Source organism: Rhineura floridana, chromosome 1, assembly GCF_030035675.1.
Source record: "Rhineura floridana isolate rRhiFlo1 chromosome 1, rRhiFlo1.hap2, whole genome shotgun sequence".
In the NCBI taxonomy this organism is placed as follows: domain Eukaryota; kingdom Metazoa; phylum Chordata; class Lepidosauria; order Squamata; family Rhineuridae; genus Rhineura; species Rhineura floridana.
In genome coordinates, this window is record NC_084480.1 from 184,349,157 (window position 1) to 184,371,636 (window position 22,480).

The 22,480-nt window shown below is 40.4% G+C and overlaps 1 protein-coding gene across 1 annotated transcript in view; it reads right to left on the reverse strand.

Moving 5' to 3' along the window:
* GABBR2 (gamma-aminobutyric acid type B receptor subunit 2) overlaps positions 1–22,480 on the reverse strand; it is a 435,702-nt gene that overhangs the window by 26,834 nt on the left and 386,388 nt on the right. Inside the window, exons 14-16 of the mRNA XM_061588946.1 lie at positions 7,488–7,598; positions 6,516–6,740; positions 3,586–3,768 (exon numbers count right to left, since the gene is read on the reverse strand). Of these exons, the coding sequence (XP_061444930.1) occupies positions 3,586–3,768; positions 6,516–6,740; positions 7,488–7,598 (519 nt within the window). The remainder of the gene's footprint in view (positions 1–3,585; positions 3,769–6,515; positions 6,741–7,487; positions 7,599–22,480) is intronic.

The window sequence follows — 22,480 nt, forward strand, 5'->3', positions numbered from 1 at the left end:
GATAAAGCAGAAGTTCTCACATCAACCCCACAGGTTTCTAGCAGAGGGATGACAGTAAAATGCATATTACAATGAGCCTCTCTCCATTTTTTTCTCTGGGACACCATCATGCACTGCAGCTAAACCAGAGCATAATCTGGATATATTTCAGTAGTTTACCTCACACTGAGCTCAATAAGAGGGATGTAAGAATAATGGGATCTAAACATTGGCTGCTTTCAGACATGGAGCTTATTGAGTTAGTTTAATGGATTAAAATGGTAGTGCTTCAGCCCAATTTCTAAAATTCCTTTCACACTGCACTACCTGTTGCGTTAAGGAACGGTAGATTTTTCAGCCAATATACCGGCATTTCGCACAGCTATCTTTCACACAGCTGTAATGAATGTCTTGTTTTTGTTCCTCACCCATTATATACATGCACACTAGCTCCCCACTGTCTAGGAGGTCTATGATCTCATCCCATCACCATGCAACCCCTCTTCCTTTAGCATCTGACATTTTTTTTAGTTGTATAGACACAGGGATGTGTGCTGCTACCCACGGCTATGCCAGAATACTGGTACAATTTTCATCAGGCCTAAAGGGTGGGAATGCACTGCATGCTGGGATGCCTGTCACATGATTAGCTGCAGCCAGTGAAAAACTCCTGCAATTTTCTGGGTTCCCAAGCTTGCAAAAGGATTATTTCTGGAATTATTTATCACACAAATTGGTGCTCTGAATTCTATTAGAATGACAGAACTAGCATGTACGTCGTGTGAAAGATTAAATATAATACGCAAATTACCAGGTAGGAAATCCTCAGAATAACGGAATAAAGTGCAGTGTGAAAGCAGCCATGGTAAACATTCTGCCCCAGTTAGTAAGCAGTTGTGAAGCAGCTGAAAAAGCTGTCAATAAAGCCACCCCCCCAAATATGAATATAACATTATGGGGTTATTGTAAGTATTACTATGAACTTGTTGGGCTGTTGTGAAAAGTTTCCCCACAATTTGCCATCCCATTATTTGGGGATGAATTGGGGATGGCATTTTACTCATTTCTGTGTCTGCAGGGTGTAGATAAACGAATTGATCCAAGGGTGGGTGGGGAGAAGGGTGCATGTTGCATTTACGTCTAGTTACTCAGTGTGGCAAATGGTGGTGATTTATCTCCCCCACCCCTTGCTCATGGAAGGGGAGGAGAGTGATTTTTTTTAAGCAGCAAGAGCTTAGCGCTATGCTGGTGGGCACAGCCACCACTTCTCCACAACAGCAACCACAAGCAGAGCTCTTGCTAAGTGTATTGCCCCCACCCCCTTAAACTCCTAGATAAACCAAAACCTAGTTTACGTTGCAAAAGTATTTAATTTGGTTCAACCAAAGGCATTTTAAATATATTTGTTTGTTTATAGGGCTTCTTATCTGCCTTTAACCCTAATGTCCCAGGGTGAGTTACAACTACAATATAAAAATGCAATATTAAAATTTGTTAAAAGAATTTACTTCAAAAGTATGGGGTGAGGTCCTAAAAATGTATCTTGGGTGTCAAAGACCAGGGTAAAAAGGTTTTGCAGTGCCTTCCCTGCTAAGTGAATATTGAAATATTCAGGAGAAATGAAAATGACAAAAATTTCACCTGTGCTGAGAACACGTTATGATACCTGAGGTATACCATTTTTTTTTTAAATATGGGGTGCACCCCTTGGCTGAATTACTCAGAATGTGAGAAGATATCCCAGTCTCCAAGATTCTGTTGTGTTTGCATATTAAGTTACTAAATGTTCTGCAAAGGAGCTGCAAAATGCAGCAGTTCTGTAACAACAGAGATTGGTACTTACTGTAAATTGGAGTTTGCTGATTATGCTGGTTTGCATTCTGTGAACAGGATTACTCCTCCCTCTGGACTCAGGAGGCAGGGCTTCAAATCTTGAGTCTGCTCTTCCAGGGGGAGGAGTCATTAGGTCAGGGCTTTCTGGTCTCCTCAGAAATCTCATTTGTCAGCGTGTTTGTCCAAATCATGCATTTTTCGTGGTTGGTGCTATTTATTTGTTTTTCTTTTTGTTTTTTCCCTTCTCCAAAACAAAACAAAACACTATTTCCCTCCCCTCCTTCCACCCTTTTCATATTTTGTTGTGGATTCATTTTTCTCTTGGGGTGTTGGGGGTTGATTGAAGTGTTTCCTTTGTGATTAGTGTTGTGGGCAGGTTGCTCTCTTGTTGATATGCACCAACAACACATCAGTGAAGGCTTATGTCAACAAGCAGGGAGGCCTATATTTTAAATATGGGTCTTTTATGGGTCATATGTTTAAAATTTAACCTAACAGCAACTGAGGGTGGGGAGGAACTGGACAGAGATAGCTGTGCTGGGGAAGGGAATATAAGCCTCCCTCCTTGCAGTGTTTCACAGATCTACATTGGGTAGGTATGCAACCTGTTCCTGGAGGGAGTTGCACTCTCACTGGAAGATAATGTTTGCTGCTTGGGGCTCACCTGGATTCTGTGACTAATGTTTCACACTGATTTTTATGGGACCCAAGTGTGAATAACTGTCTGGATTCAACCCATTGATTTTAATATTCATAGCTTTGATTGGCTCTTTTAATTGCATTGTAAACCACTATAAACATAGGGTACTTCCATTCTATATATTTACTCTGGAATTGCCACACTTTGTTCACTCACTTTTCGTGAGGCCTCTACTTGGAAGTCATCCTCAAATCATTATTCATCTGTGTTCTCTAGCACTTTAAAAAAAAAAAAAAAAGGTAATACTATCTTTGCAGGTATCTTAGTGCTACTTTTCTGTCATTTTCTAGAGGCATGGTTTTGACATGTTCAGTGATGTCTGGGACAGTTCAGCCTATCATCTTCTAAACTCTGTCCAGTCTTTCCCAAAGTTTGAGTCCCCAGTTATTGCTGGATTACAATTCTAATCATTCCTGACCACTGGCCATGCTGGCTGGGGCTGATGGGAGTTGTAGTCCAACAACATCTGGGGACCCAAAGGTTGGGAAAGGCTGCCACTTTGACCTTTTCTGATCTGCACTGTCTTAGCAGCATGTCTGCTTTTTATTAATGTTTTGATTTGCACTAAAATTGTTTCTCAACAATGTTTACAAAATTGTGCAAAAACACTTAAAAAGTATTTTTGCATACACAAAAAATTAAAATTGATTTTCAAAAATTAAACTTACTGCTTTTGCAGTTGGATTTATAAAACTCAGTGCAAATGACATACTTTGGTGCATTGTCACTCACCCGTCTATGTGGCTGTGTCATGTCTACTGATTTAGACAGATTATAGGGAATGTTATGAAAAAGTTGTATATTCACTTGAAGTGTAGAGAGTCGACTGCAACTAGTACTGGCAGATATTAGGCCCACAGTGGAAGACATACAACATATAACCCCAACCCAATATGGGGCTCCATAGTTGCTTTAAGTGAAAAGTAAAACACTGGGAGATCCAAACATGTATCTCATATGTCTCATCTCTTTTGGCTCTTAGTTTCAGGTACCTTTGCTGCTATACAAATTGAGAATCCATGCAGTGTCCATGGTACAGAACGGTCTAACCTAGAACACACAGTAAGTAATACCTCAGTTATTTTCATTCTCAGCTGGTGATTTTCTGACTGTAGTCCTTCTGACCTAGATGTGCTGGCCTGGTTGACACTGGTTACAGATGTTGATGTTTTTGAGTCATCTTTCTTCTGATTTTGAGTGAACTGGAGCCCTCTGTTTCTAGTGGCAGCATCTGGATTTGTTCTCAGTGTGATTAACTGAAAGTTGTAAAAGCAGTGAGAAAAACCTGACGAATATTTCATTTCATTTCATTATTTTTGTATCTGTGCCAGAAAAAATGGATATAGAGCAGTCAGTTAACATGAAATGCTGGGTTTGAGGTAAAGACTTCAGCTGTAGCCATCCAATTTTACCATACGTGCGAGCTCATATTATTCAGCCATATCTACCACTGCCCCCATTAGCAAAAACTTCTTAACTTGCCACTTAGCTAGTATCAGAAGCCCAAGATAACGTGCAGGGAACTGGTGGTATGCCTCCTTTCCATATTAATGTTACATCTCTAAGAAATTAGACTCCTCAAAGGGATCTCCAACATCTGCCATACATGGAGCAGTGTGGAAGGACACTTGTGGCTCCCAAACCACCCAGAATAATTTTGAAGGGATCTGAAAATAACTTTTCTACATTTTTTAAAATGTTCCATTCCTCCTTCTAGATTTCCCTTCTTCAGGATCTTTAGCTAAAGACATTGGAAAATTCAATTCACATATCAATGTGGATAAGTATTTCAGCTCAAAGTAGGTGGACTCTGTAGAAAATTGTATTATCATTATTAATATTCTTATTTACAACAATGTAAAAATACAATATTAAAACCAGTTAAAACAAATTACAATCAAAGAATAGAATGGATCCTAATATATTTCAGCTATGAAGGCCAGAGTAAAGGGGTGCATCTTCACCATATGATGAAATCTATACAGTGAAGGTGCCAGATGCACCTCTGTGGGGAGGTAATGCTACAATTTAGGGGATGACCCCCTCCTGAACTTCTGAGGGAAGTGGAACTACTGAGAGAAGCCCCTCTGCCAATCTTCTCAAGGGTGTCTGCAGGGAAGGAGGCAATATTTCAGATATTTGGGGTCTAATTCATTTGGAGCTGTAAATACTAACGTGAGCACCTTGAATTGGGCTCAGAAATGAACTGGCAACCAATTAAACTATTTTGAAACAGGGATTATAAATCCTCCATTGACTAACATGACACTACCTCCTGGATTTAAGAACTTGGAACACATAATACTTCTGTCTTATCAGGAATCAGCATCAATCTGTTGACCTACATCCAACCCATCACTGTTTCCAAGCACTAGTCTAGCACCTGGATCACTACCAGAAGAATATGAAACAGTACCATTCACCTCAGCCTTCAAGGAATTTGCCCATTCATGGCTAAAGTATGATCTAATTAAAAAACCTGACAGCAATATTAAAGGTAATTGTGAAAACCTGATTCTTCATAATCCAATGAATAATCCTAATAATCCATTTGGTACTCAAGATAAAAGTAGATCATCATGACTATCAGTATCAGCACGTGGTGCGGCTGAGCCAACTTCCTGATACTGGTGTTGCTGCCGCTTACTGCGCTGGGCTGGGGCTCTGTGGTGTACCAGCAAGAGAACTAGATTGGGGACGGTGCATCCTCGTGGCCTCAACCTTGTTGCAGTTCTGCTCCAGCCTTGTGCAGGTAAGCAGCAGCAACCACCATACATGCTGCTACTACTATCTCTTAGACCTGGTTCTCCCTGAGGTATGTCCAGGCTGCATCACTGAAGACTGCAGGTGGGGACTCGCAAGACTGAATAACAAATACCTTCTGCATATAAAATTAGCATGTCAGGGATAAGGCCAAGCTTAGAAACTTGTCTCTAAAATGGCCAAGAAATGGTAGTTCCTTTATTTACTGCAGCCTGAATTACCATAGCTTGGGCATGAAAAAAGCCAGGAATACCAAAAATAGAGGAATAAATTAAAATCTGGGATTTTAATGGTTAAGCTTACAAATATAGTCAGGTTCAGGAAGGGAAGGCAAAGTGATAAAACATTTGTTGAAAAATGGAGTTTGTTTATTTCTTACTGGAATGAGAGAATGCAGGATGAAGTTAACCTCTATATGATTGGGAGAAATATAAGTTGAATAATTTTTGAAGAAGTTTTATCTTTGTATTCATAATGTTTGTATTAATATTCATCTGTCTATCTATCCAGCCAGCCAGCCATCCTTATCTATATTTATGCAATAATAAAGAAAGAAAATAAACTAGAAACTAAAAGATCTAGATTCATAAATAGGGGGAATTTCTGTGCTGTCCCTTAGGAAGGGCAGGATATAAATTAATTAATTAAATAATAATAATAATTTAAAAAACAGAGAATCAATCAGTCAAACAATCCATCAGATTTCCACCTACACTCTGAAGTAATACTACCTAGATACAGTTTTGCTGCCCCAGTGACACCTAGGTCTTTCTTTGATCAAAATATAGAGGGATCACGGCAACTATCGGGGGGGGGTGGAACTGCTCATCCATAGGAAGGCCTATCTTATTTATGTAATACATTTATCTCCCATCTTTCCTCCATGGAGCTCAAGGTGGCAAATAGGGCTCTCTTCCCCATTTTCTTCTCACAACAACCCTGTGAGTTACATGATGCTGAGAGAAGCAGTGTCTGGTATAAAGGCAACCCATAAGCTTTATGGCTGAGTGGGGTTATGAATCCAGGTCTCACCAACCTTAGTCCATCACTACACCATGCTGGCTCTCAACTTGTGCTTTAAGAACCATGTGTACAATCCAGTGAGCAACCATGTCCTTCAGTGGTTCCAATTCAGCTCAATGGGGCTTGAACAGGAGAATTTCTCAGTGCAGAAGTGAATTTAATTGTCCTATAAAAATTATATGCAAATAACAGACCCATCATGAATCAATTGGCTTACCTTGGGAACAAAGACTAAGCAGAGCGTAATAGTACTACAAAATATAATGACTAGTGCCACAATGCAGAATTGAACATTGGGTTGGTCTCGTGTGAGAAAGGAAACAGCAGCTCCGATAATACACATGATGCCCACATTATAAACACTCATGCCAATGTATTTACTGTCATTCAGAGCAGGAATGCTCACATTTCGAGTCTCCCAGGCCAAAAAGCAACCAAATAGCTGAAATTAGAAAAAGAAAAGGAAGTAATGATTGCAACACAATAAGTGCAGTTACAGATTTGTATACTAGATTTTAAAATAATTCTGTTTGTACCTGTATTATACTTTAAGCAGCTAATGTTGGCAAATACGAACACAGGATATGATCCAGGTGAAGTTAAGACTGTTAAATTCAGTGGATTGATCCCACACTTAACTCTCTCCCACTGGTATCAATGGGACTTAAAATTGCTTAACTTTGGCTGGATTGTGTCCAATGGTGGTGGCAGGGAGGAGCAGGTACACAATTATATGACCCACTTTTAATCCCATTGGTAGAAGTTATAGGTATCATTTGGAGTGGTGTGGGAGTAAGTGTGGGGCCATGTTTACCACTCCAGGTGACATGAAACAGGCCCACAGACTGCCACATAACCTATTTTCCTATGGCTTGCTGGGGCAGAAGGGATTATCGAGATAACATGGGAGAGAAACTTGTTTGTATTTATAAAAGGGCTTAAATATAATAAATTGTAAAAATACTCATTTATAAAAGAACTGCACAAGCTACTTTAAATACAGCACTCCATTTATTCTGACAACAACCCTGTGAGGTAGGTTAGGCTAAGAGATGCAGAAACTGATCCAAATTGGCCCAGTGGGTTTTCTGGCTAAGTGGGTATTTTAATTCAGGTTTTTCCACTCCTAGTCCAACATTCTAGTTATTACACCATACTGGCTCTAAACTACACTTACCATTAGACTTACCATGAGTAGGCCTTTGTAGGCATAAACAATGCCAAGCCAAATAGTCATGTGAGTGTTTTCACAGTGCTCCAAAATGGGAAGAATAGAAATATCTCGGCCTGCAGGATCAGGCTGCAAGTAGATAGACGAGAAAAAGGACTTTTATCTCCGGGCCTATGAATACCATTGTGATGCTGGAGACTGCTGGAGAGATAAATGTTGCAAGAAATGCTAACAAACTGAAAGCAGGCTCTTGGATCCATGTTTCACTGTTCAGGTAAAATACAACACTGAATGCACATCTGTCAGTCACATTGCTCTAAGAGTCACATAATCCTCTTTAAATGTGTCATAAATTATATTGTCAGCTACAATCCTCAATGCAGTAATCATACTTAACATTTACATAGCACTTTTTACAATGTTCGTAACACTTTATATACATTATACAAAAATCCTTGCAAGAGCCTATATTGTTATCCTCTTATTACAGATTGGGGGGGCCAGTCTGGGATTGCGGGATAGTGCTTTGTCTAAGATATCATGGCAGAAGTAACATGTGAATGGGGACTTCCTGATTCATAGCTCAATTTCTTAGGAACTACTCTATAACAGTTCAGGCATGCAAAGAGAGTAAAGAGAATTCACCAGTTGTTTTGTATGAGATAAACTGTTCTTTTGCAACATTTAACTAAACCTCAAAGTTTAGAAGATGTTGGCTTCAACAATACAAAAATGAGGACATTTTATTGCACTGGAAGCAACATAAAACAAATGAATTATTATTATTATTATTATTATTATTATTATTCCACCCTTCCTCCCAGTAGGAGTCCAGGGCGGCAAACAAAAGCACTAAAATACTCTAAAACATTAAAGACATTAAAATATATTAAAACAAAACATATTTAAAACATATAAAACAAAACATATTTAAAAAACATCTTTTAAAAAAAGATTTAAAAACATCTTAAAAAGCAATTCCAACACAGATGCAGACCGGGATAATGTCTCTACTTAAAAGGCTTGTTGAAAGAGGAAGGTGCCGAAAAGATAACAGAGATGCTACTTGTCTTATATTTAAGGGGAAGGAAAGGGTAGGTGCCAGTACACTAAAGGTCCGCTTCCTATGTAGTGCGGAACAGACCTCCTGATAAGATGGTATCTGCAGGGAGCCCTCACCTGCTGACGTAGTGATCAACTTGGTTTATAAGGGGTAATTTCTTTGTTCCAAGTTGCATAGGATTTTGTACACCAAACTAGAACCTTGAACTTAGCCTGGTAGCTAATAAGCAGCCAGTGCAATTTTTTTCAGCAGCGGGGTGACATGTTGACGATACCCTGCCTCAGTAAGCAGTTGCACTGCTGCATTTTGCACCAGCTGCAGCTTCCGGACCAACCTCAAGGGCAGTCCTGCATAGAGCGCATTACAGTAATCCAACCTGGAGGTTACCAGTGAATAGACAACAGTGGTCAGGCTATCCCGGTCCAGAAACGGCCACAACTGTCTTACCAGCTGAAGCTGGTAAAAGGCACTCCATGCTACTGAGGTCACCTGGGCCTCCAGCGACAAAGATAGATCCAGGAGCACCCCCAAATTGTGAACCTGCTCTTTCAGAGGGAGAACGACCTCATCGAAAGCAGGCAACTGACCAATTATCTGAACTCAGGAACCACCAACCCACATTGCCTCCGTCTTGCTAGGATTCAGACTCAATTTATTGGCCCTCATCCAGCCCACCACCAAGTCCAGGCACCAGTCCAGGGCTTTGCACAGCCTCTCCCAGTTCAGATGTTACACAGAAACAGAGTTGGGTATCATCAGTGTACTGCTGACACCTCTCCCCAAATCACTCCCAAGGGCTTCATATAGATGTTAAACAGCATGCGGGACCCCACCTTGGCAACCAAGGCTGATTCAGTCCCATGGATGTCTTAATCATGATATAATTAATTGCAAATTTTAATATGTTTATAATCATGAATTATGTGTCTATAGAATGTGAAACCTTAAATAAAAAAAATTAGGGGGAAAATTGGGACTTTGAAGGCAGTCAAAGCATTCACCACTTCCAGTTAGGATCCTATCCTGTAATATTCAGTTAACTGAAATCATCCTGCAATGATAACTATTAGAATAAACAGATCTATGTTTTTGACCAAATCTGCATTTATCTACCAGGGTGATAATGGCTTCTTTCAGGACTTTTGAAAGCTTTCATTTGTGGAAAATATAGTAAACTTCATTTTAATTTCATTTTTTAAATGACAAGCAGCTCAAACTCAGTGTGGCTTTCAGCTTGCCCGACCTACTTATTTCACATCACGAAAGGCTGCTGCAACAACAAATGAAATCTAACCCATTTTTTAAAAAATCCAAGAAAATGTAATGTCATCTACAAGTGACATGCTTCCAAAATAAAGTTCAATAACCGTATATCTCAGCAATATTCACATATTATTTATCTTTGAAGCATACCTTTTCTTTCCATTTGCGTCTCTATACAAACAAATTCATAAGGGGAAGCATTCTTGGTTGTATTTACTGAGTTTTCAGGAAGAGACAATTCTATTACAGCTATTTATAGATTCATATTTTGTGGATGCGCATTTCCCCCACCACCACTGTTAACTAAGAAAATTTATCAACAAAATATATCTATAATTTCTCGTTTTTTGTTGTGTGGGCTTTTTTTTTTTTAAAGACATTTTTTAAGCCTGATGAATCTGGAGATGAGTGATGGTTTGATTCTGCACTGCTGTTACAGCTTCCCAATTTACCCACGTAGTTTTGCTTTAATTGGAGAATGTTATGTCTGAAAACAACCAAAAAATCTATCTAATACATTATGTTCCGTAATGAAGAAAGTTGGTGACATGCTTTGCTGAAACTCCTGTAACATTATACTGGTACTCAATACCAGTTCATTCCTACCCAGACAGCAGGTTTTGCCTCCAGCCATCTCTTCTTTGGACCATGCCATTCTATGTTTAGACCAAATCTACACTGATCTACCAGGGTGATCATAACCTCAGTTTTGCATTCATTTCATAATAATTGTATAATAATTTTGAATGATATTTCAAAACATTCCCTCAGTCAAACCTTGTATGACTATGGCCTAGCATATCTTAGGAAGCACCTTAATGATATATTCCTCCTGTGCTCTTAGATCTGGAGATGATACCCTATTTCATGCACTGCACTCATAGGAGATACAGTTCACCAGAATAGGGTTTTATCTGCAGTGGCACCCCCACTGCTAAATGGTCTTCCCAAGGGGACTCACCAGACCCAACACTTTTTGTACTTACACTCCTATGATGGAAATATGTTTAATGGCTTTAAAAAATTAGTCCTGGCTTTTAAAATGACTATTTTTATAACTGTTCCTCTGATTTTATCATATTATTTTGAATCTGAGCTAGTTGCTTATTTATTATTCACGTTCTTCAAGTTAGGGCAGACCCAAGACATTTTGCTGCTCGAGATGAAGGATAAGATACCCCCTGCCACATTCCACGTGTAGCAACTGACAGGAGTAGATAGTGTCCTCTGTTGCTCTTGAGGCATCAGGCTAGTTAGCATACAGGCCACATGTCTGTCCTCCCACAGAGGGAATAGCTGGGAAGGGGGGCTTAGGAGGAACAACTGGGGGCTGCTTTCACTGTTTCTGAGCATCACTTGAGATGGTTGCCTCACCTTGCCTAATGGTAAGGCTGGCCCTGCTTCAAGTAGTCATCTGTGAAGTCATGTAATAGGTTCTGTGATGGCACAGAACAAATTCAGAACTTTTTAGAGCATTAGTCAAGAAGCTGGTGCTCTTGTCCTAGGGTTGCCAGGTCTCCGGTTTTTGCCCAGAGACTCTAGATTATGGAGGTCCTCTCCAGGTCTCCTGGTTAGTCATCTTAATCTCCAGACTCTCAGCTTTCATTAAAAAAAAGTTCCTAGGTAGGCTGGTTAAATGAGCTCGTAGCTGGCTGCTCTAACCCTGCCCTTTCAGGTTTGTAGCCAATAAGTGAAGTCAGAGTTGTGATTGACAAGGGATTTGATGATCTCCAGGCACTGGTAGACCCCAATGCAAGACCAGAAAACTGTTGTTTGTTCCTGCTTATCTGAAAATCTCATAAATTGAGTAAGTATATAGCTTTCAGTCTTTTTCTCTCTTGTGTGCAGAAGTCAAACAAGTTTAAATTTTCCTGGGCTGTTGAAGAGGGCAGTGTTTTGAAAACCTTCCTAGTATGAAACTTTAATTCTACACTTGCATTTCTGGGAGTAAAGCTGCAATGCTCATCCCACATACCAGGAGTAAATCCCACTGAATTCAATAAGACTTACGTTTGAGTAGACATGGTTAGAATTGTGCTGTAAATTAAAGGGACTTTTGAGTGAACACAGCCAAGAATTGTGTTTGTGTTGTAAATCTTTCTCTCCCTCTCCTATCCTACTTTTTAAAAACAATTAGGCAGGGCTTAGGTGTCACTGTTTTTATTGGAGTGGGCATCTAAGGAAATCTAAGGAAGAATGGATGGAGCAAAATACAGGGAAATACTGCAAGAGAACCTGCTTCAGTCCACTAAAAAACTGAAGCTTGGGAGGAAATTCACTTTTCAGCAGGACAGTGATCCCAAGCACAAGGCCAAAGCAACAGTGGAGTGGCTCAAGAACAAAAAGGTGAATGTCCTATAGTGAGCCAGTCAAAGTCCTGATCTCAATCCCATTGAGAATCTGTGGCGCTCTTTGAAAATTGTGGTCCACAAGCGACGTCCAACCAACCTGAACGACCTGGAGCGAATCTGCCAAGAAGAATGGACCAAAATCCCTCTGACACTGTGTGCAAAGCTGATACATATCTACCCCCAAAGACTTAAAGCTGTTATTGCAACGAAAGGTGGCTCTACCAAATATTAATGTGTATGGGTTGAATACTTATACAAGCAACATTTCAGTTTTTTATGTTTCTTACAAACATTTCCCAACATAAAACCAATGTCACCTTACAATATTTGATTTTGAGTTTCAGTGTTTCAAAATAACATATACAGAATGAAATTACAATGTACCATTTGTAATTCAGTAATATGAGAGCATTGGTCAGTGCTCTGATTACTTTTGCAAAGCACTGTATTTGCATTTCATTTACCTTTGACCTCACTCCCTTATATCCATAGAAGCGACAACAGTGGTTCCATGCGCTTAGCTCAACCCCCTTAAACTCACTGATGATGCACCTTGTTGTTTGCATGGCAGTTTGTTTCTTACCCAAAAGAGAGTTCACATACTTTGTGATTTGTTAATGTATTTTATTGGATGTTGTAACTGCTGTTTTTTGTAAATTGTATTGTTTTTATTGATGTATTTTTATATTTGTGTTAATTTTTTTTTGTAAGCCGCCTTGAGGGCCTTTTGGCCAAAAGGCGGGGTAGAAATAAACAATAACAACAATAATAATACTGGGAAGTGTGGCTGCAATTGTTGTTGTTCCCAAACTGCTGCCTGTGAAGGTAGACCAAACCATGTGTGTTTTCTCTCTGTCAACTATTATTCACTGGAATTGGGTTGGCTGTCAAAGTGAGCTTACAGCAGGCCACAGGGTAGACAGAAAAGGGTAGAGAATCTTCTTACTCTTACTCATTTTTCTAACCTCTTTCTGAAGTGAAGGGTCAAATCTAAAGAAGTTTGGAGCAGCCATGTTAAAAATAGGGGCAGGGAATTCCAGGTAGGGGGCTGCCAACCCTGCTTGGATATGAATATCTTTGCAGAGGATCCCTAGTCAAGCTTTACCAACAGCACAATCCAAACTATATCTACTCAGAAGTAAGTCCGATTGAGTTCTATGGGGCTTAAATGTAAATGTACTGCCTCCAAGTCGATTCCGAGTTATGGCGACCCTGTGAATAGGGTTTTGATGGTAAGCGGTATTCAGAGGTGGTTTACCATTGCCTTCCTCTGAGGCTGAGAGGCAATGACTGGCCCAAAGTCACCCAGTGAGCTTCATGTTTGTGTGGGGATTCGAACCCTGGTCTCCCAGGTCATAGTCCAGCACTCAAACCACTACACCACACTGGCTCTCCTATGGGGCTTAGTCCCTTAGTAAGTGTGTTTAGAACTGCAGCCTTCAGGGGTATCCATCTTTCCTCCTGAGTACTCCCATCTAACATCTCCTCAACACTAGGCTCCTTTGTTCCTACAATGGCCTTCTGGTGACTGGCCTGGCCTGAGTGAACTTAAATCCTTCTTGCCAGAAGCAAGTAGGCTAGATTAAATGTTCCCTACCCACGCTCCATCTTTCACCTAAGAGTTCTATCTTAATTTCCAATCAGAGAGATGTTTTTGTTTGAATTGTATGCTCCAAGCACTGTGATTGATGCTTAATGTATCATGTGTAATCAGAGCTTGGAAAAGTTACTTTTTGAACTACAACTCCCATCAGCCCAATCCAGTGGCCATGCTGGTTGGGGCTGATGGGAGTTGTAGTTCAAAAAAGTAACTTTTCCAAGCTCTGTGTGAAATGACATCACTAGGGTCTGCCCCATGACATCACTAGGGCCTGCTCCTGAAACCTCAGGGTTTGGGATGCTTCTGACCTAGCAACCCTATCCTGCCCCATCCCTCAGGTAGCAAGCAGAGCCTCTGAGTAGGCTCCAGTGAGAAAGGCAAGCTCTTTCTGACCTGCTAGAGAATATTAATTAATTATTAATATTATTAATTAATTAATTAAATTTATATCCCACCCTTCCTCCCAGAAGGAGGCCAAGGTGGCAAACAAAAACTCTAAAAGCACTTTAAAGCATCCTAAAAACAAAATACTTTAAAACACATTAAAACAAGACATCTTAAAATATATTTAAAAAAACTTTAAAAAATTTCCTTGCCTAAGTATCAGAAATGGAGATGGGCAGGTTATACACACAACAGGGGTCAGCATCATTTGGCACCCGTGAAGGCCCACACTTCAGCAGTAAGCCCCCAGCTGACTCTCAGAACCCACTGACCCTGCTCTTTCTTCTTGTGGTTGCTGCCTGCTCCAATTCTTCTCCAAGCATGCAAGCAGCGACAAGAGCAAAGAGAAGCAGGCATTCCCCCCTTTTCTTCCCCCTCCTTCTGGTGGTGATATAGTTTGGGCCCAGCAGGAGAGGTCAACCAAAGAAACAGTGGTGACAGTGGCAAGGAAGTGGGCCCACTCAGATAGGAAAAGACAGAACCCAAGGCCCTCCCCCAACATTTGAAGCTGACATTGGTTTTATGGTTCACCAGATCCCTTGAAGGACATCACTTTTAGGTAGGCAACTTGACTTTCTTTGGTTAAAGTCCTTGTCTCATTTTCTATAATCAGGATAGCAATAAAAAGTTGCCATGTGACCATCCTTTTGAAGCAACAAAAGCCCATATGAAACCGATGTTAAGGCTAGATTAATGCAATGTGCTCTATGTGAGGCTGCCCTTAGACCTGGCCAGAAGCTCCAGCTGGTGTAGAATGCAGCAGCTGACAACATGTGATACCATTGTTAAGACATCCTGCACTGGCTGCCCATTTACTACTGAGCCAGGTCTAAGGTCCTGATATTAATTTACAAAGCCCTGAACAACTTAGCTCCAGGGTACCTTAGGGAACCACCTGAGCCCTTGCATCCCAGCTCGATCAATGAGATTATCTGCAGAGGCATCGTTGGTTGTCTGAGTTGGTAAGGCTCATTTGACATCAATACAAGCCTTTAGTGTCATCAGCCCAGTTCTGTGGAATGCTCTTCCAAAAGAGATTCAGCAGGTGCCTTCATTTCTAACTTTTAAGTGTTTGCTGAAAACCTTTCTATGCCCCCAGGCTTATGAAGACAATTAAGGAAACCTCTTCTGTAATACTTAATTGATGATCTGTGATTTTAAATTTGTATGTGTTTTATTGTATATGTATAATGGTTGTAAACAGCTTTGATTTTTAAAATGAAAGTATGGTATACAAGTATCTTAATAAATAAATAAATAAATAATTTCATTCATTCATACATACATAAATACACAAGGGCTTGTATGACAAAAGTGGGTGTTATGTGCCCTGAGCACCTGGTAGAAAAACAACTGCTCTATGATAAACAAGCTTTGTGTCACCTGCAACTGTGTAAATCACTGGTGAAAACATTTTTTGGCATAACACTTAGAAATATCCTCTTGCCAATTTGACAGTGAATCATCAGTGAGTAATAAGCTGGGGATGACTTTTCAACTGTTCGGACAATCCCCCAATAATAATTATGTGCAGGAGGAGGAGAGGGGGAAATCCTTATGCTGATTGAATGATCTACTTAGTGCTATGTTGAATACAACCCATTATTTTGTTCCTAAACCTCTGCAAACCAAGTAGCAGCCTGTGGAATGGGGCAAAACTGTTGAACTTACCTGGAAAATTATGTTTAGGTATTTTTGGTATAATTTTTAAGTTTAATATATGTTTTTAAATTGTATATTGGATGTTATATGTTGTGAACCGCCCAGAGAGCTTCGGCTCTGGGGCAGTATAGAAATATAATAAATAAATAATAAAAGGCTGGGTGGCAGCATGGTTGGGGCTGTGCAGGCACAACACAGGAGTGCCAGATTGGCTCCACTGGTGTGCTCATACAGCCCCAATTTTATTGCAGCCCCACCCTACTCCAGCCCTGTCTAGGTAAGTTACAGCAATGCCAGTGTTGGGAAGGCAGATCTGTTCTACTAGATGGGCCCTAATAAAATAAAAAAATAAAAAATAATAATGTGTAAATATCCTAAGCCTACCTGTTTCCCCCTGAGCTAGGCTTATTTCCAGTTTTGGAGCCCAGCTAGAGGGAAAAGACATGGAACACATCCTGGAGTGTATACGTTCTCCTACCTACCAATTTCCCCCTACAAATTCCCCTATCCCCATATTAATGTTACCAGGGAAACACAGTGTAGGGAACCTCATGTTTTCCTCAAAATCTCTAACCCTGCACTGAGTGGGAATCTAATGTTGTGTCTCTTTGGTCCAAATTTATTTATTTAATATTTTGCCCTTCCTCCCAGAGGGAGCCCAGGGCAGCAAACAAGAACACTAAAAACACTTTAAAACATCTTATAAACAAAAGACTTTAAAACATGTTAACACAAAATAGCTTTAAAAACAACTTTAAAATGGTCTGAGGGCACATAAGGCCAGCTTCCTTCTGAACCTAAGCAGGACCAGGTCTGGTCAGTGCCTGGATGGGAGACCACCTGGAATCCATATGTAAGCCGCCTTGGGTTTCATGAAAAGAAAGGCAGGGTATAAATGTAATAAATAAATAATAATAAAATAAATCTTAAAAAGCAATTCCAATTATGACATTCTGTCACTGCCGATATACCATATGCATTTTCTACCTGTGTGTATTTTTATGAGAGCCTTTTTTCCTATTTTTACCCTGGCACCCTAGAGGTCATTAGCAAATTTTATTAGATGGGAGTCAAGCTACTCCTAATTTACTCTTTGGCCTAAATCTACCCTACACATACTATAAATCAGTAGGGCAACCACCATCTGTAGAATGAGCAACAGAAATTCTAAACCTAACAAAGGAGTTGACCAGTTCCCACTAGTACTTTGTCTTCCAATGCAGATCATAGGTCAGTCATCTTCAGGCTTGTCCTAGCAGGAATAATACAAATTTTAGCTTATTTCCGGAGACCAGGGCAGCCTTCCCCAATCTAGTGCCCTTCAGATGCTTTGGACAAAAGCTTAAATATCAAAGCCAATGACAGTGACATCCAGTTATGTCTGTCCAATTGTGCATCAGACTTCCATTTGGGCAACAGGACTCCCCCTTCTTCTCCTTCCCTCTGTAGTCCCTGTGCACCCCCAAATCTACCCCAGAAGGTCCCCTAATCCTCTGGAACCTATTTTGCAGGTTCAGGGGGCTGCAAGGAAAGAGTAAGAGAGAAACAGGAAGTCCTGTTGTGTGAGCAGTTCACTCACATAATGTAGTATAGTGAGAATTATAAACAAATATTCGTATGCACAGCTATTTAATCAAGATTTTGGCCTTCATCAGGACTATTTCCAAAATTTGTCATATAAATCTCTGGCATGTTTTAAGGATAAATTATGTAGTTTTTAATTGGTATGTAGCAAAAAAACCATTGGCAGACTAATTTCCCCATTGCTTTTAAATTTTTATATTTTTTTAGTGCAGCTTTGATTTTTGCTAAGCTGAATTTTCCTGTTGCAACCTCAGTATAAAATGGCATTTCAGAAATATCTCAGAAGAGAACAAAACAGGGAGTCTAGTCTGCTCAGATCAGTGAATCCTTTATGCAGCATTTTCCTTAAATAATTTAGCTTTTTTTCCACAGCAGATGTCATTACCAGATTTCATTTAACATAGTTCTACTGGACACATTTTCACACTGACTGACTACTCATAACTCTGTCACAGGAAAGAGAATATTGCTAAAGCTACTCCCCATTCAGATTGTTCACTCCTTAAAAAAGAAAAAAATAGTAATATATATCTGAATTTGGTATTAACAAACAGTAAAATAAATGAAAATGATTAGCTATGGAGATTAACATAAAATGAGTATTTTCAAGCCATTGTTTTTCTCCATGGCTCCAGTGACAGTGGCAAAACCTAGATCTGTTTATGCTCCACTTGTTACAGAGTGGCTGAGAAGCATTCACTCTGATTAAGTTCATGCATTACTGCAGTTGCACATGGGATATACCGTCATGGACCAGGGAGCCCATTCTGCCAGCCACAGTATAGTCACAGAAGTTTCCACTATGAAAATTGAAAAATGGAGCAAAATTTACCTTTATCCATACTATTGATGCTGCCTTTGGAGATGTACCATATTACACTCTTACATTTCGGGCAGCTCTAGATCTGCATCTCCCAACTCAGTGCTGATTATGGTGGGGCTGGAAGGAGTAAGAGTTTTCCCTAGCAGCCTTGAATCCACAAACTCCCCCACATCCTAAATGGCTGATTATTAATGACTAGTTTTAGGGGTCGTTGGGCAGGTAGTGATCAATGTAGTTGCTCTAGCAGTGTTTTGCAAAGGTCATTACAAAACTTACTTGCCAACAGACTTTTCAATAGCCCAGTTACCCACACATGGCTATGCATGTATTATTAGGCATAACGATAGCTTGAAAAAGAGGACAGAAAGAAACCCATCAGCATCACAAGAGCTGTTATGATTTACAAAGGCTTCCTTTTTCTAGCTGGTTGGATATTGTTCTTACACACCACAGACAACCAGCCTGTTCTAGCAACTTGCCGTTTCTTTGAAGCCCTGAACTATCTTTAAAGTGTGACATCAAAAGCAGCATACACAGCACTGGTAGGATCCCATGGGGTGGTGGAATCATAGAGCCACCTTCTTGATGCTGCAGCTTACCTAGACGGGATGGGGCAGGGTAATGGAAAGGTAGGGGCTGCATAGGTACAACAGTAGGAGTGCCAGAATGGTTCTCCTGATGTCTGCACAGCTCCAACCTCTGTCTGTCCTCAGCCCCATCCAGTTAAGCTCCAGCAATGCTCCAATACATCAGACGTTACTGCACAGCACCATTGCCTAGATGAATGAACATATTTGACACCTTATTTGTTAGTACCAATGTCTTTTCCACGAAATATCATTCAAGACTTTCAAGAAGTGGTGTAGTACAGAGAGCAGTTGGAAGTTCCTGGTTCAAAACCCACCATGGCCATTAGGTTACCTTAGGCAAGGCATTACTCTTTCAGCCTCTACCCGGCATCTACAATATAATTCAGATATATCTTACAGGATAGCTGCGAGTATCACTGAGATGATATGTGTAAAGCACTACAAATAATAATAATAATTATTATTATTTCAGCACTGTGATCACTCAATGGTTACATGTTTTTCTCAATAAAATATGACCTTTTTGTTAACCCTTCCTCATTTAACAATCCTTTACCCAGGCTTTTGGGTGAGTGGATGCTTTCCCTGTTTTATTGCTACACTTCTGTTTTGCTGCATTAATTTATAATTGCAATGAATTGTATATTTTTAATCATGATATTTTATGTAACCCATCCTGAGAGAATTCATTCAACTGCAGGCTGTAAGTATAAATAACTAACTAAAGTTACAGTGGCGTGAAAAAGTATTTGCCCCGTCTGATTTTCTGCGTGGTTGCATATTTTTGGCACTGAACGTTATCAGATCTTGAACCAAAATCTAACATTAGAGAAAAGGGAACCTTGTTGTGAACATACACAAAAATTTGATACTTATTTCATTTATTTATTAAGCATCCCCCAAAGCCCCCTTTTACAAAGTTAAGCACCACCCAATGCTCCCATGTGAAAAAGTAATTGCCCCCTTAAGAACATAAGAACATAAGAAGAGCCTGCTGGATCAGGCCAGTGGCACATCTAGTCCAGTATCCTGTTCTCACAGTGGCCAACCAGGTGCCTGGGGGAAGCCCGCAAGCAGGACCCGAGTGCAAGAACACTCTCCCCTCCTGAGGCTTCCGGCAACTGGTTTTCAGAAGCATGCTGCCTCTGACTAGGGTGGCAGAGCACAGCCATCACGGCTAGTAGCCATTGATAGCCCTGTCCTCCATGAATTTGTCTAATCTTCTTTTAAAGCCATCCAAGCTGGTGGCCATTACTGCATCTTGTGGGAGCAAATTCCATAGTTTAACTATGCGCTGAGTAAAGAAGTACTTCCTTTTGTCTGTCCTGAATCTTCCAACATTCAGCTTCTTTGAATGTCCACAAGTTCTAGTATTATGAGAGAGGGAGAAGAACTTTTCTCTGTCCACTTTCTCAATGCCATGCATCATTTTATACACTTCTATCATGTCTCCTCTGACCCGCCTTTTCTCTAAACTAAAAAGCCCCAAATGCTGCAACCTTTCCTCGTAAGGGAGTCGCTCCATCCCCTTGATCATTCTGGTTGCCCTCTCCTGAACCTTTTCCAACTCTATAATATCCTTTTTGAGATGAGGCGACCAGAACTGTACACAGTATTCCAAATGCGGCCGCACCATAGATTTATACAACGGCATTATGATATCGGCTGTTTTATTTTCAATACCTTTCCTAATTATCGCTAGCATGGAATTTGCCTTTTTCACAGCTGCCGCACACTGGGTCGACATTTTCATCGTGCTGTCCACTACAACCCCGAGGTCTCTCTTCTGGTCAGTCACCGCCAGTTCAGACCCCATGAGCGTATATGTGAAATTCAGATTTTTTGCTCCAATAGGCATAATTTTACACTTGTTTATATTGAATTGCATTTGCCATTTTTCCACCCATTCACTCAGTTTGGAGAGGTTTTTTTGGAGCTCTTCGCAATCCCTTTTTGTTTTAACAACCCTGAACAATTTAGTATCCTCAGCAAACTTGGCCACTTCACTACTCACTCCTAATTCTAGGTCATTAATGAACAAGTTGAAAAGTACAGGTCCCAATACCGATCCTTGAGGGACACCACTTTCTACAGCCCTCCATTGGGAGAACTGTCCGTTTATTCCTACTCTCTGTTTTCTCCTTCTTAACCAATTCCTTATCCACAAGAGGACCTCTCCTCTTATTCCATGACTGCTAAGCTTCCTCAGAAGTCTTTGGTGAGGTACCTTGTCAAAAGCTTTTTGAAAGTCTAAGTATACTATGTCCACTGGATCACCTCTATCTATATGCTTGTTGACACTCTCAAAGAATTCTAATAGGTTACTGAGACAGGACTTTCCCTTGCAGAAGCCATGCTGGCTCTGCTTCAGCAAGGCTTGTTCTTCTATATGCTTAGTTAATCTAGCTTTAATAATACTTTCTACCAGTTTTCCAGGGACAGAAGTTAAGCTAACTGGCCTGTAATTTCTGGGATCCCCTCTGGATCCCTTTTTGAAGATTGGCGTTACATTTGCCACTTTCCAATCCTCAGGCACGGAGGAGGACCCGAGGGACAAGTTACATATTTTAGTTAGCAGATCAGCAATTTCACATCTGAGTTCTTTGAGAACTCTCGGGTGGATGCTATCCGGGCCCGGTGATTTGTCAGTTTTTATATTGTCCATTGAGCCTAGAACTTCCTCTCTCGTTACCACTATTTGTCTCAGTTCCTCAGAATCCCTTCCTGCAAATGTTAGTTCAGGTTCAGGGATCTGTCCTATATCTTCCACTGTGAAGACAGATGCAAAGAATTCATTTAGCTTCTCTGCAATCTCCTTATCGTTTTTTAGTACACCTTTGACTCCCTTATCATCCAAGGGTCCAATCGCCTCCCTAGATGGTCTCCTGCTTTGAATGTATTTATAGAATTTTTTGTTGTTGGTTTTTATGTTCTTAGCAATGTGCTCCTCAAATTCTTTTTTAGCATCCCTTATTGTCTTCTTGCATTTCTTTTGCCAGAGTTTGTGTTCCTTTTTATTTTCTTCATTCGGACAAGACTTCCATTTTCTGAAGGAAGACTTTTTGCCTCTAAGAGCTTCCTTGACTTTGCTCGTTAACCATGCTGGCATCTTCTTGGCCCTGGCGGTACCTTTTCTGATCTGCGGTATGCACTCCAGTTGAGCTTCTAATAGAGTGTTTTTAAACAACTTCCAAGCATTTTCGAGTGATGTGACCCTCTGGACTTTCTTTTTCAGCTTTCTTTTTACCAATCCCCTCATTTTTGTGAAGTTTCCTCTTCCGAAGTCAAATGTGACCGTGTTGGATTTTCTTGGCAATTGGCCATTTATATGTATGTTTAATTTAATAGCACTGTGGTCACTGCTCCCAATCGGTTCAACAACACTTACATCTCGCACCAGGTCCCGGTCCCCACTGGGGATTAAGTCCAGGGTTGCCGTCCCTCTGGTTGGTTCCATGACCAACTGGTCTAGGGAATAGTCATTTAGAATATCTAGAAACTTTGTTTCTTTGTCATGACTGGAACACATATGCGGCCAGTCTATGTCCGGGTAGTTGAAGTCACCCATTACTACCACATTTCCTAGTTTGGATGCTTCCTCGATTTCATATCTCATCTCAAGGTCTCCCTG